Below are 19775 nucleotides of genomic sequence, written 5' to 3' on the forward strand. Positions count from 1 at the left end.
AGGAACCCTCATCTACAGACCCCCCGGCCCCCGGACACCATTCGCCACCACCATCACCGACTTCATCGCACCCCACGCCATCGCCTCAACCAACTAGATACTCATTGGAGACCTGAACTTCCACCTCGACAATCCTAGCGACCCCAACTCCACCATCCTCCGGGACAACCTCGCCAGCATCAGACTTAAACAACTCGTCAACACACCGACCCACAGAGAAGGACACACCCTTGTTCCCAACTTCACAGCAGGTAACAGCGCCCATTTTAGCCACACAACGCAACCACCAGGGACCGACCACCGCTGCGTATACTTCACCGTCGACAAACCCAAGGCACACAAACCAGCCCCACACCCACCACGAAGGAACTCGAGCAAGGTTACCGACGAGCAACTCAACTCCACCCTCACCCAAGACAACACCTGGGCATCCGACGCAAACAACGCAGCCAAAGAATTCCACACCTGGATACCCAACTGTGCAGACAAGCTTGCCCCACTACGCAACCCCAACATACAATGCCCCAGGAAAGCCACCTGGTTCACCACTGCTCTCCAAGAAGCCAGACGCACCTGCAGACGCCTGGAGAAGAACTGGGGAAACACCAAGACAACCGAAAACCACACCATCTACAAAGACGCCATGACGGACTACCACAACCAAATCAGAGCCACCAGGAGGAACTTCATCCACAACAAAATCCTCGCCAACTCCAAAGAACTTTTTTGCGTCATTCAAGAATCCACCAACTCACGTGGCGAAGCCACAGACATCACCCCATCCCAAGACCTCTGCGACAAGCTTGGAACCTACTTCTACTTCAAAATCAAAAACCTCTACGACAACTTTGTCATCCCTCCAACAGGCACCACAGACGGCCCCTTGACCCCCAAAGACACCAGCCAGCCCACCATAGCCAGCTGGACACCGATCATGGCCGAAGACACCGCCTCGACCATGAATGGCATCCACTTGGGGGCCCACACCAACCCCTGCTCCCCTCACATCTACCACAGAGCCACGGCCACCATTGCACCCGAACAACAGTGCACCATCAACACCACATTCAAAACAGGCACTTTCCCAGTTGACGCGCGCAGAAGTCAGACCCCTGCTCAAAAAGCCCACAGCTGACCCCACTGACCTCAAGAACTATCTACCCATCTTGCTCATCCCCTTCACCACGAAAGTCGCAGAGAAAACAGTCAATAAGGAACTGACATGATTCATCAAAGAGAACGCTGTCCTCGACCCGTCCGAATCCAGATTCCGAACCAACCACAGCACAGAGACCGCCCTACTGGCCGTTACAGACAACATCCACACCTTCATGAGTTGTTTAGTAGGTGTATTCACAACAAATGGTGGTATAAATTAATGTACTTTGGCAGACCTATGATTTTGCTTTGTCAATTGGTGCACTTATTCCCCGGGTGATTGAGCATTTTACAGGATGAATGTGTATGGCGTGATTGTGATATGATTGAAGTGGTATGTATGAAAAGATTGGTGTGAACTTCGTGCACTTTCCCTTGTGTCCAATTGAATTTATATGTTTGTGTACAACATTGTTTGTTTTAATGTGTTGAAATTTCTAAAGAACTTGAAAAATTAAGTTTTTCTAATAAAAGAAGCTATTCAATAGCGCTGGATACAGGGTTCAGGTGTCTTTGTATCTTGGACAAATTGGGTTTTTGATTTGAGCATCAGTATTGGCATTTCCTCTTGTTGTTACATTTAAGTAGGCTCAGCCTTACTGATTAGAGCCACACCCTGTAGTGTTTTTCTACAAACATTATAGATAGGCATGTGCTGGAGCCAGTTTACCTTATGGTGAAAGGGACATGCTCAGTGCAAACTCTAGATTGTCCATGATGCAGGTTAGATTACCCAGGCATTGAATATGGGCAAAACAAGCGTTAGACTATTTAAATAATTTACAAAAAGAGGGAAATAAATATGCTGCACTTCAGATGGTAACAGTTTAAGAATTCGAAAATGTTGTACAGCAGTGGGCAGGGCTTGAAGGTAATGCTTAATGCTTTCAGTACAGAGCAATGACGCTGATCAGCTGAACTTTGTTGTCTAACTATACATGTTCTCTGTGGAAATGCGCATGTCCCACCGTTCAGTGTGTATATGACCAGGGTTTGGGTGTAAAATTAATGACACGGTAAAGAGGTGTGATGCAGTAGAGCAGGCACAGCTCGTAGTGAAAGCGGCAAGATTACTTAGGCTTTGAGGGATGAACTTTGACATTGAGCTCACCATTCAAATAAAATCGGAAAGAACGATTAGCTAAAAAAAATATCTAAGGGAAAAAGCCAAGTATAAACAGAACATGTCAGAGACAAAAATCATAATTTTAGATGCTCGTTTTAGTACTTTTTCCATCAGCCCTCTTTGTTTCCGTGGCCATCACGTAGGCAGAGATTGATACATAGCCTGGGTGTCCTCAAAGGTCTTGTAGAGTTAGGCCTCATGATCCCTGATGGCTCTGGTCATTCAGCTCTGTGTAGGTACTAAATAGTTGGTAGCTGGTTGAGCCCCGAGGAGTGCCAATGAAGGGTGGTTTTAACGAAGCAGTACCCTTTTACCCAACTTGAGATCTGTTGGCAGAATATAAAAGAACAACTGCAGCGCCAAACCCCCAGTTCCCGTGTGCTCAGTGACAAGGGCAAAACTAGGCAAAACAAGGGCAAAACTACACTGCCCAGCAGGTAGGTAATCGCGCTAAGCACTTAATTTACAAGCAAATTAGATAAACATTTAAATGCGGAGTAAGTCTGGCACTGTCTCACTGACACTTACGTGTGAGCCACGGCAATTCTAGTTTACGGGTCTGTCACACCCTCTGCAAACGTGCACCAACCTCCCAGCCATCAGACTCAGCAGGAGGAACAGCTGAGCTGTGCAGTGTGGGCTCCATCGGCCGCCGGGGTCCATAGGGTTAGGTACGGAGGTCGAGGGGTCAATATATTTCAATTTACCGCCGAGTAGCCCAGCGCTTCCATGATGTGCCGGCCTCGCACAAGCTTAACCGCAGCCGGTGACACGTGACAGCAGGACGTCCCGTAACGTCTTGCGGCGCGTGCCTATTCAAACTCCGTAACTTTGACGGTGCAGAGTGCATTCCAGGAAAGAGATGCAAACTGCAGTATTTACTTCATGCAAACATGAATACAAGATAAATAAGAGCAGCGCAAGTGTGCCGGCCACCACTCAAGCAGCACAATTCTACTCAGCGCGACGGATCACACACAACCTGAGGGGGCCCCCTGCATTACGGGGGCTGCGGGCACCTGTGTTACGCCCCCTGACTCTTGCACCGTTCCTATCCCATTATGCCCTGGTCTTCCACTGAAAATGCAGTATTAAGTGAATTGCAGTGACTATATAGAGTTACGAGACCCACCAATGCATATCTAATCAGTTTGAATACATATCCATTCTATTAGTGGACCTGAATGTATGACGTTACAACGCATACATTCACAACGCATACCATTACAACGAAACTTTTACAATGCAAGATCCATTACAACGCATGCCATTACAACGCAGATGCTATTACAACGCATTCCATAACTACGTAAGTATGGGTAAGTATTTAATTTTATTAATATTGATATTCATTTTATTTTATTTTAATTAATATTAAATAATTTTAAATTAATTTTAGTTGAATGAATATTAATTCGTTTTTTAAAATGTATTATTAATTTAAATTGAGTTAATTTTTCGTTCTAATTTATTATCTAATTTAATTAAATTTAATTTTAATTTAATTAAATACATTTTAATTTTATTTGGATAGTGTAGGGGTTAAAATTACTATTCTAACTCCGGGGGGTTGTAATAGTAGGGTAAGTGTTGGATAGTGTACGGGTTAAAATTACGATTCTAACTCCTGGGGGGGGGTGTAATAGTAGGTTAAGTGTTCGATAGTGTAGGGGTTAAAATTGCTATTCTAACTCCAGCGGGGTGTAATAGTAGGGTAAGTGTTGGATAGTGTAGGGGTTAAAATTACTATTTTAACTCCAGGGGGTTGTAATAGTAGGGTAAGTTTTGGATAGTGTAAGGGTTAAAATTACTATTCTAACTCCAGGGGGGTGTAATAGTAAGGTAAGTGTTGGATAGTGTAGGGGTTAAAATTACTATTCTAACTCCAGGAGTGTGTAATAGTAGGGTAGGTGTTGAATAGTGTAGGGGTTAAAATTACTATTCCAACTCCATTGGGTTTAAGAGTAGGGTAAGTGTTGGATAGTGTAGGTGTTAAAATTACTATTCTAACTCCAGGGGGGTGTAATAGTAGGGTAAGTGTTGGATAGTGTAGGGGTTAAAATTACTATTCTAACTCCTGGGGGGTGTAATAGTAGGGTAAGTGTTGGATAGTGTAGGGGTTAAAATTACTATTCTAACTCCAGCTGGGTGTAATAGTAGGGTAAATGCTGGATAGTGTAGGGATTAAAATTACTATTCTAACTCCAGGGGGGTGTAATAGTAAGGTAAGTGTTGGATAGTGTAGGGGTTAAAATTACTATTCTAACTCCAGGGGGGTGTAATAGTAGGGTAAGTGTTGAATAGTGTAGGGGTTAAAATTACTATTCTAACTCCATGGGGTGTAATGATAGGGTAAGTGTTGGATAGTGTAGGTGTTAAAATTACTATTCTAACTCCATGGGGTGTAATGATAGGGTAAGTGTTGGATAGTGTAGGGGTTTAATTAAAATAAATTAAAATAAAATATATTAAATTACATTAATATTAAGTTTAATTAAACTAATATTTTTTTAATTACATTAAATTAAAATTAGATTATTTAAATTAAAATTAAATTAACATTAATTAAATTAAAATTGCATTAATATTAATAATAATATGAATTAAAATAAATACTTACCCATACTTCTGTTGTAAATGAATATTAAATTCAATTAATAAGATTTTTTTAATTACATTAAATTAAAATTATATTATTATTAATTTAATTAAAATTAAATTAATATTAATTAAATTAATATTAATTGAATTAAATACTTACCCATACTTACGTTATAATGGAATGCGTTGTAATAGCATCTGCGTTGTAATGGCATGCGTTTAATAGCATGTGTTGTAATGGATCTTGCGTTGTAAAAGTTTTGTTGTAATGGTAGTGCGTTGTTGTGCCCGAGTTGTGATGGCTGTTTCCCGTGGACATGTCAGACCATGGTAATGGGGCCATGGGGCAAGTGTGTGCTACTGGGTCTCAGCCTTGGAGGCTGGGGTTAATTTCCTTCAATGTCCTGGAATCCATCCTATTGCGGCTGTGCAAACTAGGTCAAATACATCCCTTTCAGCACTTGGGTCTCAGTAGTAGCGATGGAAAGCAGTCACAAGCTTCTCAGGGAGGTAGTGTGGGGTTATCAGAGAAGTAGCTTGGAGTCCTTCGATGAATGCAGATACTGTCACTGGCAGGGGCTGACGACAGCTTCAACCCACTTCTTGGTCACGTGGTTTTGAGCAGCAGATGGGCAGCTACGTAGACGGGGACACAGAGGCAGGCTAGCAGCGGTGCTGACAAGCACAGGCCTTGGCTTCAAAGGATTCAGCCGCAATCGTTCTTGTTGAACAGGGATGGAGTTAGCCGCCAATCCTAGATTCCCACTTGGCACTTTCCTTCTGGAGAGACTGCACCCATACTTTTGGTTCACCAATTTCTCTGTGTCGTCTCCCTTCCCCTGGAAAGACCCTTAGCACCAAGTTCTGGTTGGATCTTTCCCTCTCTTGGTAGGCAGGTTGGCTTCCAGGCTCCTAAGTTCAGAGATACAGCTTTTTCCAGTTAGACAAGACTTCAGGGAGGCTGGCTTCCAGTCACAAACCAGCTCAGGGTACACAGCGGTTATCAAAGTATGCTGCAGAGGTGAGCGGTGCTTCTCATAGCATGGTAATCCCCAGACAGGAATACCCACAACAGAGGCACAAAGACTGCTTTCCATACCCAGCTTATCAGTCGCCACACTATACAATGATCGTGGAAATAGAAAGGTCTGCCTTACCTAAGAGATCCTTTCCACAATGAACAAGAGACTTCAGTCCCAAACTTCACCCCGCCATCTTCCAAATAGCAGTGCTGCAGGAAGACTTATCAGCAGCTCCTTTCAGCAAAAGGGCCTCTGTGAATTTCTAAAGGAGCCAAGTATTCTTTGTTCCCACTTCATTTTCTAGTTATGCTCCCTCCAGCTTCAGGAATGTCTGCAGAACACTTCAATCATCTGCAAAACAATCGCACCTCCATATTGTGCAAAGGAGCTGGTTAGGTGTTTTCAAAATGGAACCCACAGGACTCCATTATGCTGGCACACTCATGCACATATCACGTCTCACACAAGCCACTAAAAGCACAAAACCGCCCAAAAACCCTATTCAAAGTGGTCCAAGACCGGACGGGCCCCAGAAACACCACTTCCAATGCAAAGAGCTGGCAGACATTTGTTGAGAAAGTAACAAACATTTGCCTTACCTTGGATGCAGCACAAACTGATGAAAACCAGTCTGGTGATACCAGTCTCCGCTCCAACTTTATTCCTTCTCTCTCCATGGAAACAAGTCCCCTGAATATGACCCGGTCATCAGCTCCACTACAATCTTTTCTCCCCTTGGACTCTTCTCATTTTCTGGATTTATTGCAGTCCATTAAATCAGGTTCCCCACTGGATCATCTTCCCCATCCAAGCTCAGTTCTCTGAGTCCACACCTTCTTTCTCTGATAGTTGATCATCTTAACTCCTCCCTGTATGAGAGGCACCTTCCCAAAGCCTGATAGCATGCTATGGTGCTTTCCCTGCTTATAAAAAGATCCATCTAACTGGGCCAATTATAGACCTGTTTCTTTGCTGCCTATTTTCTCACAAATTTAGGAGAAGCACATTAACACTCAAATCACTGCATACGTGGAAGCCGAAAATGCCCACCATCCTTTCCAGTCAGGTTTCAGAGCTGAGCACAGTACAGAATCTGCCCTTCTAGGGGTCACTGAACACCTACATAAATGTGCACAACTTAAATTTGAAATGTGAACACAAGAATTAGGATTAGCACATTGAAGCAGAACTTTACACAAGTGGGTCTCTAATCCAGTGACACTGATAAAAAGTTCTGGGCATGACAAAAAACACAGTATGCCACACCATCGATCTATATGCTAAACCGGTGCAGGATCGGACTGGCCCACAGGGCAAACAGGCAGTGCCTGATGGGCTGATCTGACAGATCAGTTTGTGAGATTGTTTTTTGGCTGTTTGTGGTCTTCAAGGCCAGTTTTTACTGTTGATTTCCCGGATATTAAAACAAACATTTCTTGCAGCAATCTCGAATCCATGCAGCCGTCGATATATTTAAAAATACAGCATGTTTTTACAAGCTCAAAACTGCCCTAATTTGTACATACAGGCCACTTTAAAAAAGATATATCTAATTTAAGAATGGGGGCCATATTTATTTTGATGCCCGGTGCTATTTTCTGTCCCAGTTCAACCCTGAAACGAGGATAAGCCAGTAGTCCGCTGTCAGCAAAATTAGGGCATGCTTGGTGTGCCCCCTCAGGTCACAGGACAGGTCCAGGACCTCAGTCATATTAAGGGACAGCATAGGCTTCTATGCACTAGATTAGATTAAGGCTAGAACCAAAATCTGGGAAAACAGATATTTACAGTTTTGCATTTAGGATAGGGCAACATGACAGTATACCTCGCAGGGGACATTCCTATCCCAACAGCATGTTACGGGAATATTATGTTTTCCTAAATTAATTTGGCTTCTCTTATGGTCTGTTCACTCTGTACATGTTTCGTTGACTCCTGTAAATGTGATATTTTGTGGATACTAAACAAGTGCATATGTGCATCTCAATGTTTAGTCAATAATTGGTCTAAATATAGATTATTTCCATGCACACATTTGGTAATAGTCATCCCAAAGCCTGTGTATTGTGAGCAATGTGAATGCTTCACTTTCTTTACTTCTGGAGAGGGTAGCAAGGAAAGCTGATGGAGCAAGTAAAGTTAACAAAACCACAATACCGGATGTCTGCCTTGCTTCAGAGAGATCTGCCCTATATTCTGGAGAGCTGACAGTGGCCATGAGCCATTCCACAGGAAAGGAGATCTGATTAGGGGGAGCTGTTGAGCGATCTGTAGATCTAATGAGGAGCCTAAAGGTCACAAACATCCCCTTTAGAAGAGTTCAGAGGAAAAAAGGGTTATTCATTTGCAATACCTGAAGTGGTAGTACCTTAGGACGTCTTGGTTCCTTGGCAACAATGCAAAAGGCTTCCTCATCACTGACCCTTGGTGATTGCAAACCACACCTGAATTACTTCCTACCCACCAGTGACCTTCACCCTCCTAACCGTCCCACTGTTCAACCACACTCTTAGCAGCATTGCTCAGTTCACCAGATGACAAAACACGAAAACAACTACGGTTAATCGCCTTTAACTTCCCGAGCACAGAAGACTCCACCAATGCAGCAAACACTTGTAGACCTGCAGAATCACCAACAGACCAATGTCCTCTTGGATAGCTCTGTAGCCAATCCAGCCGGAACGGTCAACAACTCCTTGAATACAGGCATCTGCACAAAGGAACTCTAGATGTCCTAAACCAAACGTGCCATGAAAGAAGAGATCCTTCTTACATCTGGCCAATAACAGGCTCTTTTAGTCAAAAAGATAGAAAGGTCTGCTTTGAGACAAATCACTGCATTGGAGTACCAACATGCTTATACTTAAACTCTTCCTCGCTTTTGATCCTATTCATCAGCCCACTCTTCTGCAGAGACTTGGATACAAACAGGGAGAGAACTGAAGCCGACTGCATCGTTCCTACCAGATGGATCATCACCATCTCACTTTATCCCTTCAGGTCAGCTCCATTCAATTCACAACTAAGGCACCAAACAGTTCTACTTCGTTTGTAACTCTTGCCTTCGCTCTCCACCCGACCTACTCTCCTGCTTCAAATACAACTATTACTGTTATGCAGATAATATACAAATCTTATTCAAGTATCAAAACATATCTGACTTTGATGCATACTGAAATGGACGATACCTAAAGTGGTCAAATAAACAAAGATCTCTAATCACAAATAAATAAATATCACAAATAGATATATTCATATGCAGCTAATGGGTCAAACACGACCCATTAACAATATGGCCTCAGCAACGAGGCCCGCCAGCAAACAACACAGCCAAGTGGGAAACAGGGGTATCCACAGACTCCAATCTTTCAATCATAATCAGATTGGGTTTGTCCAATATGCTTGACCTGCACAGTTGTTCACTTCGTTCCCTCATATTGGCTATAAAGATAGCTCTGTCCGCATTGTGTGACCCGCAGAAGCTCGAAAACGCAGCTAGCTTGCAGTTGCAGCTTCACACTGTGTGTGGGGGGGGTGAGTGTGTGTGGTTTGGGAGACCTTAAGTGGATTACTTCTGAAACCAAACCTAGGGGCATATTATCAAGAACGGCGATAAAATTATCGCCGCTTTAGCGGTAGGAAACTGCCGCTAAAACGGCGATAATGGGCTTGATAATATGTCCTTGTGAATTCCCATAGTAGCCCAGGTGCTGGTGTTAACCTGGACTGCTATGGGAATTCACAAGGGCATATTGTGCATATATCAAGCCCATTATCGCCGTTTTAGAGGGAGTTTCCTGCCGCTAAAGCGGCGATAATTTTATCGCCGCTCTTGATAATATGCCCCCTTGAGTTTCAGCAGCTTCGCCACGCCTGTCACTGCTTCAGCCAGCAGGGTAGCAACAAAAAAGTAAATGTTTTGCAAGTCGAGGCTTCTTTTCCATAGATGCTTGTTACAAGAAAGAGGTTATTATACCACTAGATATGTTTCGGCATAAAAAATAGTTGCAAATAGAATAGCGTGTTAGCATTCAGTTAACCTGATCAGCATGTTATTAAAAATGTCAGCATTTCAATAAGGATATGTGTATGTAGATACGCGTAGCGACATGAGATTAAATGTCTCCGCATACCACTAAACTTATTAGCATATTATTAAAAATATATCAGCGTGTCACTACAAATACCAGGCCCATTACAGCTGGCAGCTTTCACTCCTCAGCAGGTCTCTCTCAGACTCGCCATGTCCTCAATGCATCATAAGCAGCCGGTCTTGAAAGGTGCCGGCTATTTGAAACGTGCCAGAGTGCGGTTCAAAGTGTTACTTACTGCGTCACAACCATTAACATATTAAACCTGTCTGTACCAGCCGGGGTCGTCGTGACTGTGGAATGTCAGCTACTCAACGGTAGCATCGGCATGAAACCACCGGGTCATTAAATGTATGGAAGCTTTGGAAATCGAATGCAATTTTGCTAAATGGATCACCATGCAGAAGTAGTTTTATTCGATGCGCATAGCAAGTGGCATAACAACGGGCATTGTATAATTAAACGTATCACTGCGTGATTGTATGGGGTGTATCAGCACATTGTCAGAAATGCCGGTCAGGAGTTCAGGATGTCATTTGAGAGTGGGTCAGCAGGTAGCACCGCGGACAGTGCGCGCAGCGCCCCCCGCGGGCGCGGCTCTCACCGGTCAGGCAGGCGGCCGTGTCGATCCACATGAGGAGCTGTCCAGCGCTCAGCTCGCCCCGGTGGTTGGCGTGGCAGGGGTTGACCGCCTGGCACATCAGCACCTCTCCAGAGCCCCTGCTCTCCGGCTGCGGTGACTCCGGCACGGGCCCGCCGGCCACCTCTGCATGTTCCGGTGGGTGATCCATGGGCTCCGGGGCACTGCAGGACCAGGGGCGGAGGCAGGAGCTGCTGAGCTCCGGAGCGCAGCCTTCGTGTGCCGGTCTCTCGCAGCACAGGCTGTTAATAGAGCATCGGGCGCGGGGAAGCGGCGCGGCCAGAGGGAGGGAGGGAGGGTCTGTGGGACGTCCAGCAGGTGTGAGAAAAAGAGGCGGCGCGGGGAGTGCAGGCGGCTGCCAGGGGTCAACTCGGCAAGAGCATTGGAGGCTCTGGCAGGCTGCGGGGAGAGAGGCAGGCGTGAGCCCAGGGACACGGCGAAGCTGCTTAATTTGTAAAAAGAAGTGCCGGGGCTCTAGTCAGCAGGGCACATCCGCTTGCACTGCCCATTGCAGTTGTCTTGTACAGTAACAGCATAAGTAGTAAGTCACATTTCTACAAGTGTGACACTCTTGACAATGTCAGGACTCCAAAGTTAAAAGAATGGCTTCGGCAGCAGGTATAAGTCATTCTTAATGTATATTGAATTAAAAAAACAACGAACCACTAACAGGGAGACCACAAATGAATGTGTAATTTGAAAAAATACCGTGGGAGGAGCGAGATGGCGGGTTGACGCTGCCGGGAAGACGGGCACCCTGAGCAGCTCTCGGAAAACCCGTTTGAAATGCCCAATCAAGCCGGGCTGTTTTGCAAATTGAGTCCAGGAACAAAGCTGGAATTAAAGTGGCTATTGGGAGGAGAAAACTGATAGCTTGTGAAGTTGGAAAAACCCTTCTCGTTTGATTTTCTGTGCTCGATCTCGGAGCCTTGAACATTGTGAACGGCGGACTTACCAATTCTTAGCTCCTTCCTTGGCGGCTACGGGCTTGGATTGCTTTAAAACGCCTTTGCAACAAACTTGTAACAAGCGTATAGCTTATGGCTTGTGATTAATACGCGCTCGGGTCTGTTATCTGAAAACTGTAACGATATCGACAACAAACAACAAACTCGCCGATCTCTGTGGCTGCTGTGGTGGCTGCACGACCGTGCTTTTCTTCTTGATTTGATGGAGGCTCTCGGTGGCTGGCTGTGTGAGCCGCTGGTGCCGTTTGAGTCTGAGCTTGGACGGAGCTGGAATAGTCAGCAGGTGAGAATGCTTAGTGCTCTGTGTCCAATGCACATGCTTTAGTGCTGACTACATTCTCGAGAAAAGTTGGGGGGGAGGGGAGGGGGGTGCCTACATTCATCGGTATGGGCTGCTAAGGAACTGAGGATTTTTAGAGGAAAGACATTTTTCATATTGGCTATATATATTGGATGCGATATCCTCATTAGTAACAGAAAATTGACATTGTTTTTGCCTCTTAAAGGGATAGAAGCCTGCTGCTGCTCGGCTCTGTAGTATATCAATCAGGATTAATTAGAAACGAAGGATTTGGCGATGTGACGATACCTGCTTGGAGTAATAAATGCTTGCGTTTGGTATTAGTACTGGCGCCCTCAGGCGGTTTCATAAATCACGGCTGCTTTTTTGGCTAAATTTAGTGCTCATTCGGGAATCACTGAGCTTAGGCAGAGCAAGCAAACTGACAATGGCTCCGCCAAAAGCACAGGCTCGTTCTACACGGGCAGGAAGGCAGTTACCCCCTGCAGGTTCGGGAGATATGGTGCAAAATGAGAATGCTGGTATTAGCACAGAGACTACGAATGGAAAACTATGGTTAGACAATTCTAAGGTTGGCAAGCCTATATTACAGCTAATTCAATCTGGAAAAGCTGCGGAGCTGATTTCAGTGAGTTTACCAGCTGAAAATGGCGAGCAACATGACCTTGCTGGGGTATTGATGGAGGCTATATCTGGTCAGCAAACAGGTATGGAAAGAGCTTTTGGAGAAATAGTGTTGAAAATTAGTACGGTTTGGTGAACATTATCTGCGCCATCTTGCCTCTTCCCCTGATGCCACACTTTTGTCGTGCGCACCCGCCATTTTAAGATGCCCTGAACAGAACAAACCCTTTTTGCATGCCGCTGGCCCCTGACATAGCCCTTCGCCCTCACTAAGCCTGCACGCTGACCAACCCCCTGCTTGCACCTGCCTTGAATCATAAACCCCTCTCCGGCGCTGCTCTGCCTCAGGCCCTCATCCTGTCCCCAGCGCAACACCTCCCTTCTTCCCTTTCATGATCCCCGGCCCTTTGATGCAAACCCCCTTTTCCCCGTGTGCCCGTTTGTCCTCCTCGTTCCCAGGCCGGCACCCAGCTCTGCCGATACTATTCCTTGCCCCTCCCCGTACAATAGAAAGCTTCCCCCATCAAAGGATCCCCGGGTTGATCAAAGCCCCCACCCCACGAGATCCGATCGAACCCCGCATTCCATGAATTGACGGAATATCCAGCTGCGCGATACTCATCACCTGTTGTGACTAGGGTGGGGACCTCTACTGTAAATGTGTGTGGGAACGGGCCCGGAGGGGGGGTTCCGGGAATGTCTTTCCGTACATCAAAGCTTTGTCATGAGTATGTAAACTGTAATAAAAACCGCAAAACCCTGTATATAAGGGGCCAGACCTCAGACATAAGTTAGAGCACCTCAGAACGATACCTGCTGTCCGTTTTGCTGTGTTCTCCTCCGGAGAGAATAAAAACCTTGTTTCCTGCTTTCCAGTCTCCAGCGCCTGCCTCTTCATTGATTAAATAACTAGAGGGTCACAGAGGCAATACCGCCGGGCAAATATCGATTGTCCCCGACCCGAATCAGGTTTTTTTACAATTGGCGTCCCAAGCGTGGGGCCCATCAGCGACTCGTGGATCCAGTGGGAGAGGTCCCGACGACAGAGTGAATGACTGCAACGATCGGGAGAGCTCTTGCCCAATAGACCCTCGTCTGGCAGCCGATCATCCGAACTTCACTAGTTCCGAACAGACCTCTCTCGAGTGATCTACGGTCCTGACTGGGGACCATTAGGAGTGCCGTGAGAAATACGAGAAAAAGAGGACGAACGGGCGCTGGATTCAGAAGACAAGAAACTGTCCACACGGTCCGGGTAAGGTCGTGTAAACACGACGGATTGCGAAAATAATTGATTGCTTGATTGTTTACAAAAAAAAATACTAGTATTACTCTTTTTTGACCTATTTGGAGATTCACTGTCTGCACACGGAGAAACAGTAGGCTCCTTCTCTTTTGCAAACGGTGAAGGATAGGTAACGTAACCGTCGCGCCTATCTTTCTCCCCCACTGACTCTATTATTTCTTAACGGTTTTTGGGAGACTCCCCTCTCCCTCACTGATTAACTGGGTTCTTTAACCCCGAACTACTGTTCGCAGATTGTCTTCTGGAGATTCTCTGTCTGCAAACCGGAAACAACAGATTCCTCTTTGCGGTTAGTGAAAGGGTAGAGGACGCAGACTTTTGCGCCCTACTTACTCTCCCCATTGTCCTTTCTCTATCTTATTTATTTATCTGATTGTTTGATTGTTCCTCGTTATTGGTTACTCTTTTTTTATTTTTGTTCATGAGGTATTCACTGCCTGCAAACAACGAAGAATAGGAATATTCTGTCTAGTCTTTGCACCTAGTGATAAGATAGGCAGTGCTGACTTTTAAGTCCCTCGTTACGAGCCGTCATGTCTGTCTTCTCCCCATTGATTGATAATTGGTTCAGCCCGGACCGTGTATTAGAGGTGGACCATATAGCTCCACTAGAAGGCACCCCTAATAAGGACATGTTCATAAACTATGGATTAGTTACCATAGCCTATAATAAATTGTGGCACAGGTATACCAAAGAAAGTCAAGACAAACAGTGGCCACTGGCAGGATCCTTTGACCTTGATAAAATAGAAACGTTGGAAATAGCCCTTCGCAATAATAAGACAACGCCTATTATGCTCGACAGTCTCGGTATGTGGCGCAGAGAGGCTATGCAACGACAGAGAAAAGACGAGGACAAACCAGGTAGAGAAATATACCGACAGGACAACCCCGGGACACCGCTACCCAAAAGTTATCCCCCGACACTACGCAAAAGACGGCCAGACTTAGGGCCAGACCAATGCGCTTTTTGTAGATATGTCGGACACTGGAAAGCCCAATGCCCGACTCTACTGAGCGTGAGTAAAGGCAAAGGGCCGACAGGAATGGCAGGCCAGCAGAATGAGAAAAAGCGCGAGACAAAGAAAAATCCGACTCGCACGGACAGACCAGATAGAACCACCACGTTTGATTATGCCCGATGGCACAGGTTCCGCCAGAACGATTTCAGTGACATGTTCGAGTTTTCCTAGGTCGGACAATATAAAAACGGGAACCCAGCCTAGTTCTAAGTTAACAGACGGAAAAAGATAATTTTGGCCAAATAATCACTGTTTTATGTTTGTCTTCGGATCTTGCGTGTCATACTTTTCTACTACCCCCCGTCTGAGTTTGTGTGTACGTAATATATGAATCTGCGTCATCCCCCTGCACGTGCTTCCATGTTACATAAACTATGTTAATAGAAATTTTAGCATGAAACAACCTGGAAAGAAAGAAATGGGAAACGAAATCAGTAAGCCACTGATAAACACGAACTTTTATTTTAACATAACAAGCAAAGAAAAACACAATAACGCTAGAAAAACAAGAACGGTAAACTATAGAACAGGAAAGTCAACAGAACATTCGCCCCCCCCACATTCTGGAACCTTCCAAAGTAGGGCTGGGTTACGGCTACGCCCAACCGGCGGCAACCCATATAAGGCGGGCCCTGCTGCCAACACTTGGTCAGGAAATCTTAACGTATGGGGGGAGCCGGAGGAGAGGCAGGGGCCAGCGGAGTCCAGCCGCAACGGCCCTAGGTAGTTGCCGGTAGTCCCGCCACATGCCTCCTCGGCCCAGCCGCAACGGGCCTGGATAGACTTAAGTAGTCCCGCCACATGTCCAGAGAAGAACGAGGCACCTCTTTCTTTTCCCTTCCGTAACAACCGCAGCAGCTCTGGGCGGCGGGATGCCCTGTCCACACCTCTGCAGGAATGCGTCCAGGTCGGGCTGGGAGGGAGAGGCGACGCGGACGAGCCTCCCCCACCTCCATGGATAGGAGGTCTCCCAGCCCCCGGCCCAACGCCGAACACCCCCAGTCAGGCGATGGTGCCCCAATACTTGCGCAGCACCGAACGTGCAATGGTGCCCATATTTTCGGAACACCGAACCTGCAATGACTGCACCGATACTCGTGCTGCGCCGAATGCGCGCCACAGGTGGCCATACTCCCACAGCACTGAGCACACGACTTGGGGAGCACCGGATGGGGAGAGACCTTCGTGCGGGCCGATGAAAAAGAGCGGCATGGGGTGCACCGGAAGAAGGAGACGGCGCGAACGAGTCTCCCTCGCCCCCCCAGGTGGGGGCATCACAGCTGGACCCCAGCCAAACGTCCCGCTTTCACAAAACAGAGCCCTCTTCCTTTCACACCGAAGGATCTCTTCCACTCTTGCAAACTCGACGAGAGTGGCCCCTGTAGGGCCTCAAAATGGCGTCTAGGTCCGCTGGAAGGCGGGCCCCGGCCGCTAGAGCAACTTTGACCAGCAATATAACTCGGACACTTGCCCACTGGGGCACAAGCCCCCATCTCCGACAGCATCTCCGCAGCCTTGAAGATTCTACAAAGGTCCCCGGCGGAGCCTTCGGCCCCTGCAGGCTTCCGGTAAGGGACGGCTGCCTTGATCACTAACGAAACAGGCATGACATTGCCACTCCTTCTGTTAGCATGAATTCTAGAACTGCCGAAAAGGACTCTGGTCCAACTGCCGGTTGTAGGAAACATTTTTCCCTGATGCTACTTCCGGACTAACCTGGCCCCGCCCAAAATGGCGCCGGTATCAATAGGAACTTACGAACACCTCGTGGTGTCCCTTTTCACTATACAAACTTGATGTTCTGAGACTTATATGATCCTTTGTACACTTGGCTAGAAAAGACAAGGAGAGCTCACTCGACGAACATTGTGAAAGGATCCCGTTAAAAAAAAAAAAAAATGTTGATTACAAATGAACGGTGTATTATATTTTTATAGCTGATGTATAACCCCATTTATGACGCACACATACGGTATGCATATAGGAAATCTGATTGCAACTATTCTGACTATGCTTCTAAATTATGAAATAAATGCCCCCGAACCCCCAGCCAATTAATAAACGTTTTAGTTTCTTACAAATGAATGAATAAAGCTTTCCAATATTTTTATTGCTGCAAAACGACACCCCTCACTGTACGCACTTTAGCCATTGCCACGTCCGGCCAAATACGACCGCACCCCCATAATCCACGTGCTGAAATGATTTTGCAAAATAAAGGTTTTCGAAACTATGGACGGGTATTGCATGCTTTATTTAAAAAAAAAAAATAAAAAAAAAAAAATTAAAAAAAAATGTGGGATCGGTGGGAGAGTTCTTTTCTGTGCACCCTACTCTGCTCTCTCTTTAAGGTTGAAAGAAGATGGTTGCCCAGCCCTGGAGGTCGGATCGGATCGACAACACGACACTCTGCCTTCAAAGTACGCGACTGACTCATGAACTCTCGCATGGAGGAAGACCTCGACTTCCAAGGATGGGTAAAACGAACGGTGTAAATGAGGGAATGTAAAAGAAGGGTGAAATGAAATGATGTAAATATTATAAAGTAAGACGTTCAAAGGTACTAGGGAACAGAGCTGACCCAAGAACCGAAGAACCTTAGAACGTCACAGCGTTGAAGGAGGTTTAAGGATCCCGATAGTGAGACACATCTTTCGACTAGATACCTCGCACTAGGCACCTCTGGTTTCCTTTTTACGTTTCCCCGCACACGACCTATATGGACACACTGCCCCCCCCCCCCCCTGACTCCAGAAACCATATCCCCGGGGACTCTGCCCCGAGGAGGAAAGACGAGTAAGAGGTAAGTAAAGGACTCTTGAATCCATGTATTTGAATATGCGCGAATGCTGTCCCCCCCCCCTTTTTCCCCCCTCTGCAGGTTACATCAGAGATTACAGCCGAGGTGTGGCGAAGATCTGAAGCCTTGCCGTGTCTAATACACGAAGCAGACTAGCGCTGCAAGGTGGTGCCTAAGCGCGCCTACTAACTACTCACGTATCGAACAAACCCGTAAAATTAGTATGACCTGATAAAAAGTGATCACCCTTAAACCAGACCACACGAATGAACCCATGTCACGTATGATGCGAAACTATGAGAGAATGTGTGTGTGTGACTGAGGCGTTGACCCAACTGATCGAAGGACCAAGAATGCGAGAAAGTGCGACAAAATGGTACCTCCTTTCTTTTTTCCTTTTTCTCAAGGCACGTCCCCTCTACCCTGTCTAATGCTCAAACTGCATGATTACAAGATTCTAACGCAGACCCGTGAATGTCCTTTACTGTGTAATGCACTAAATAGCCTTTCTTGAATACACTGCCACCCTCTCTGTTGCACGTGTACTATTTAGCCTGCCGTTGCACTCTCTCTCTCTCTCTCTCTCTCTCTCTCTCTCTCTCTCTATTTTTGCACTCCCACTCTTCCGAGCGATTAACCCCGAAATTGGCAAACCGCCACCCCTAGCACACCACCCAATTGGCTTCAAATACCGTCAGTATTTGCACAAAAACTTGTCTTTAATACAATCACCCTGAGACCGTGTCATTACCTCTCCTTTTCCGCTAAAAGTCAATAAACCGAGGTTGGGCCGTAAGGGAAAGGACAGGTAAGACGACAGAGGTTCCCTAATCTGGCCCGTAATAAGGGAACTACATGTCAACGGCTCCTATGTTATAAAAAAGAACCTCAGAATACGCGACCCTCCCCGCCCCGAAATTGTCGCAATACCCAAACAGTAAAAATGATCACCCCTGTCCCCGTATCAGCCGCTCCAAACTGGAGTTATGAAACTACCCCTAATTTCCGGTTGTGAGAGATGGGTCTATTTACGCCCTTACCATAAGTTTTCTATGTCCCTAGTTGTTTCCCATAAAACCCCTGTCTTTTCTGATTAAGTAATCAGGCCGTAGGAAGGTACGTAGGAACCAGAATGATGTTTTACAAGGTTAAAAGACTAGGCCGAAGTGAAGAAATCGTTGAAATGAGCCCTGCCGAAAGTGAAAAATGTTTAGTTGAAAAGCAGGACGCATCGATAAAAAGAAATGTTTAGCCTATGTTCGTCCCCCAGCAAAATACCTGTTTAGTACCGTGTTGATAGCACACAGAACCCTTGGTAAATATAAAACCCTAGAGAATGGCATATCTTTGTCAGGCTCGTCTTACGAAGGTGGGTCTCCATCAGATAAACTGTCGTAACTGTAATAAATAATTGTGAAGGAAAGTCATGGCAAATCCAACAGGCCCGCCATCGGTCATTTATATGTTAGTTGTGAACCCTAATATAACGGACGTTTTCGTTTCTGCCCGGAGCTGAGAGAGAAATAGACTTTTGTGATTACCTTCCTCTGCAAATTCTCTAAAGACTGTCTTTTCAAACTCGTTTAAGAGTACGGCTGTCGGGAGAGAGAAGGACCGGATGTGGGAGCACGAGGCCTGACTGCAGACTATGGAACACCTGCGACATTGGCCAAGGCGAGACCACGACAGAAAAGAGCTGCAGGATGAGGCACTGTCTTCGACAAAATGAGAAGAAAGGGGCGACCTGATGCCCCTGCTCGATGTCCAGTGTTTGCCGACAAGTCCCCGCTCTCTGAATTCGGTCATAAGCCTGCCTATCTGAAATTCTCCGTCCCCCTAGTCTGTACCCGATCTGGCCCTGCTCCATCCCCCTTTTTCCTCCGACCTACCCGAAAGAACTGCTCACATGCACCCTTCTTCCATCTGAACTTTTTGACAATCACCTCAAAGGACACAGGGCGAAAAGGACCTTTTCGACCAGGAATGCGAGGGAAAGGTCGTGCCCTGCAACGCGAGACCTAGAATAGAGCTGGACCCGTAGCTCCACCGCCGGTGCTCCACAGCGCCAACGAAAGACAACAAAGAATACTGAGAACTCATTAACTGCGAACATTTT

At 46.2% G+C, this 19775-nt stretch overlaps 1 protein-coding gene across 2 annotated transcripts in view; it reads right to left on the reverse strand.

Annotated features, from left to right (window-relative positions):
• Window positions 1-11635, reverse strand: part of ACOT12 (acyl-CoA thioesterase 12) — a 480317-nt gene extending 468682 nt beyond the window's left edge. The window contains exon 1 of one of the 2 annotated variants that reach the window (XM_078677332.1): window positions 11594-11635. Coding sequence is in view for 1 of the 2 variants with exons in the window: in XM_078677331.1 (XP_078533457.1) it covers window positions 10603-10789 (187 nt within the window). In the remaining variant the exon portion in view is untranslated. Of the gene's footprint in view, window positions 1-10602; window positions 10890-11593 lie in introns of those variants that run through there. The other variant, XM_078677331.1, reaches the window with a different exon arrangement.
• Between the last annotated feature and the right edge of the window lie 8140 nt (window positions 11636-19775).

Source organism: Lissotriton helveticus, chromosome 2_1 (genome assembly GCF_964261635.1).
Source record: "Lissotriton helveticus chromosome 2_1, aLisHel1.1, whole genome shotgun sequence".
NCBI lineage: Eukaryota > Metazoa > Chordata > Amphibia > Caudata > Salamandridae > Lissotriton > Lissotriton helveticus.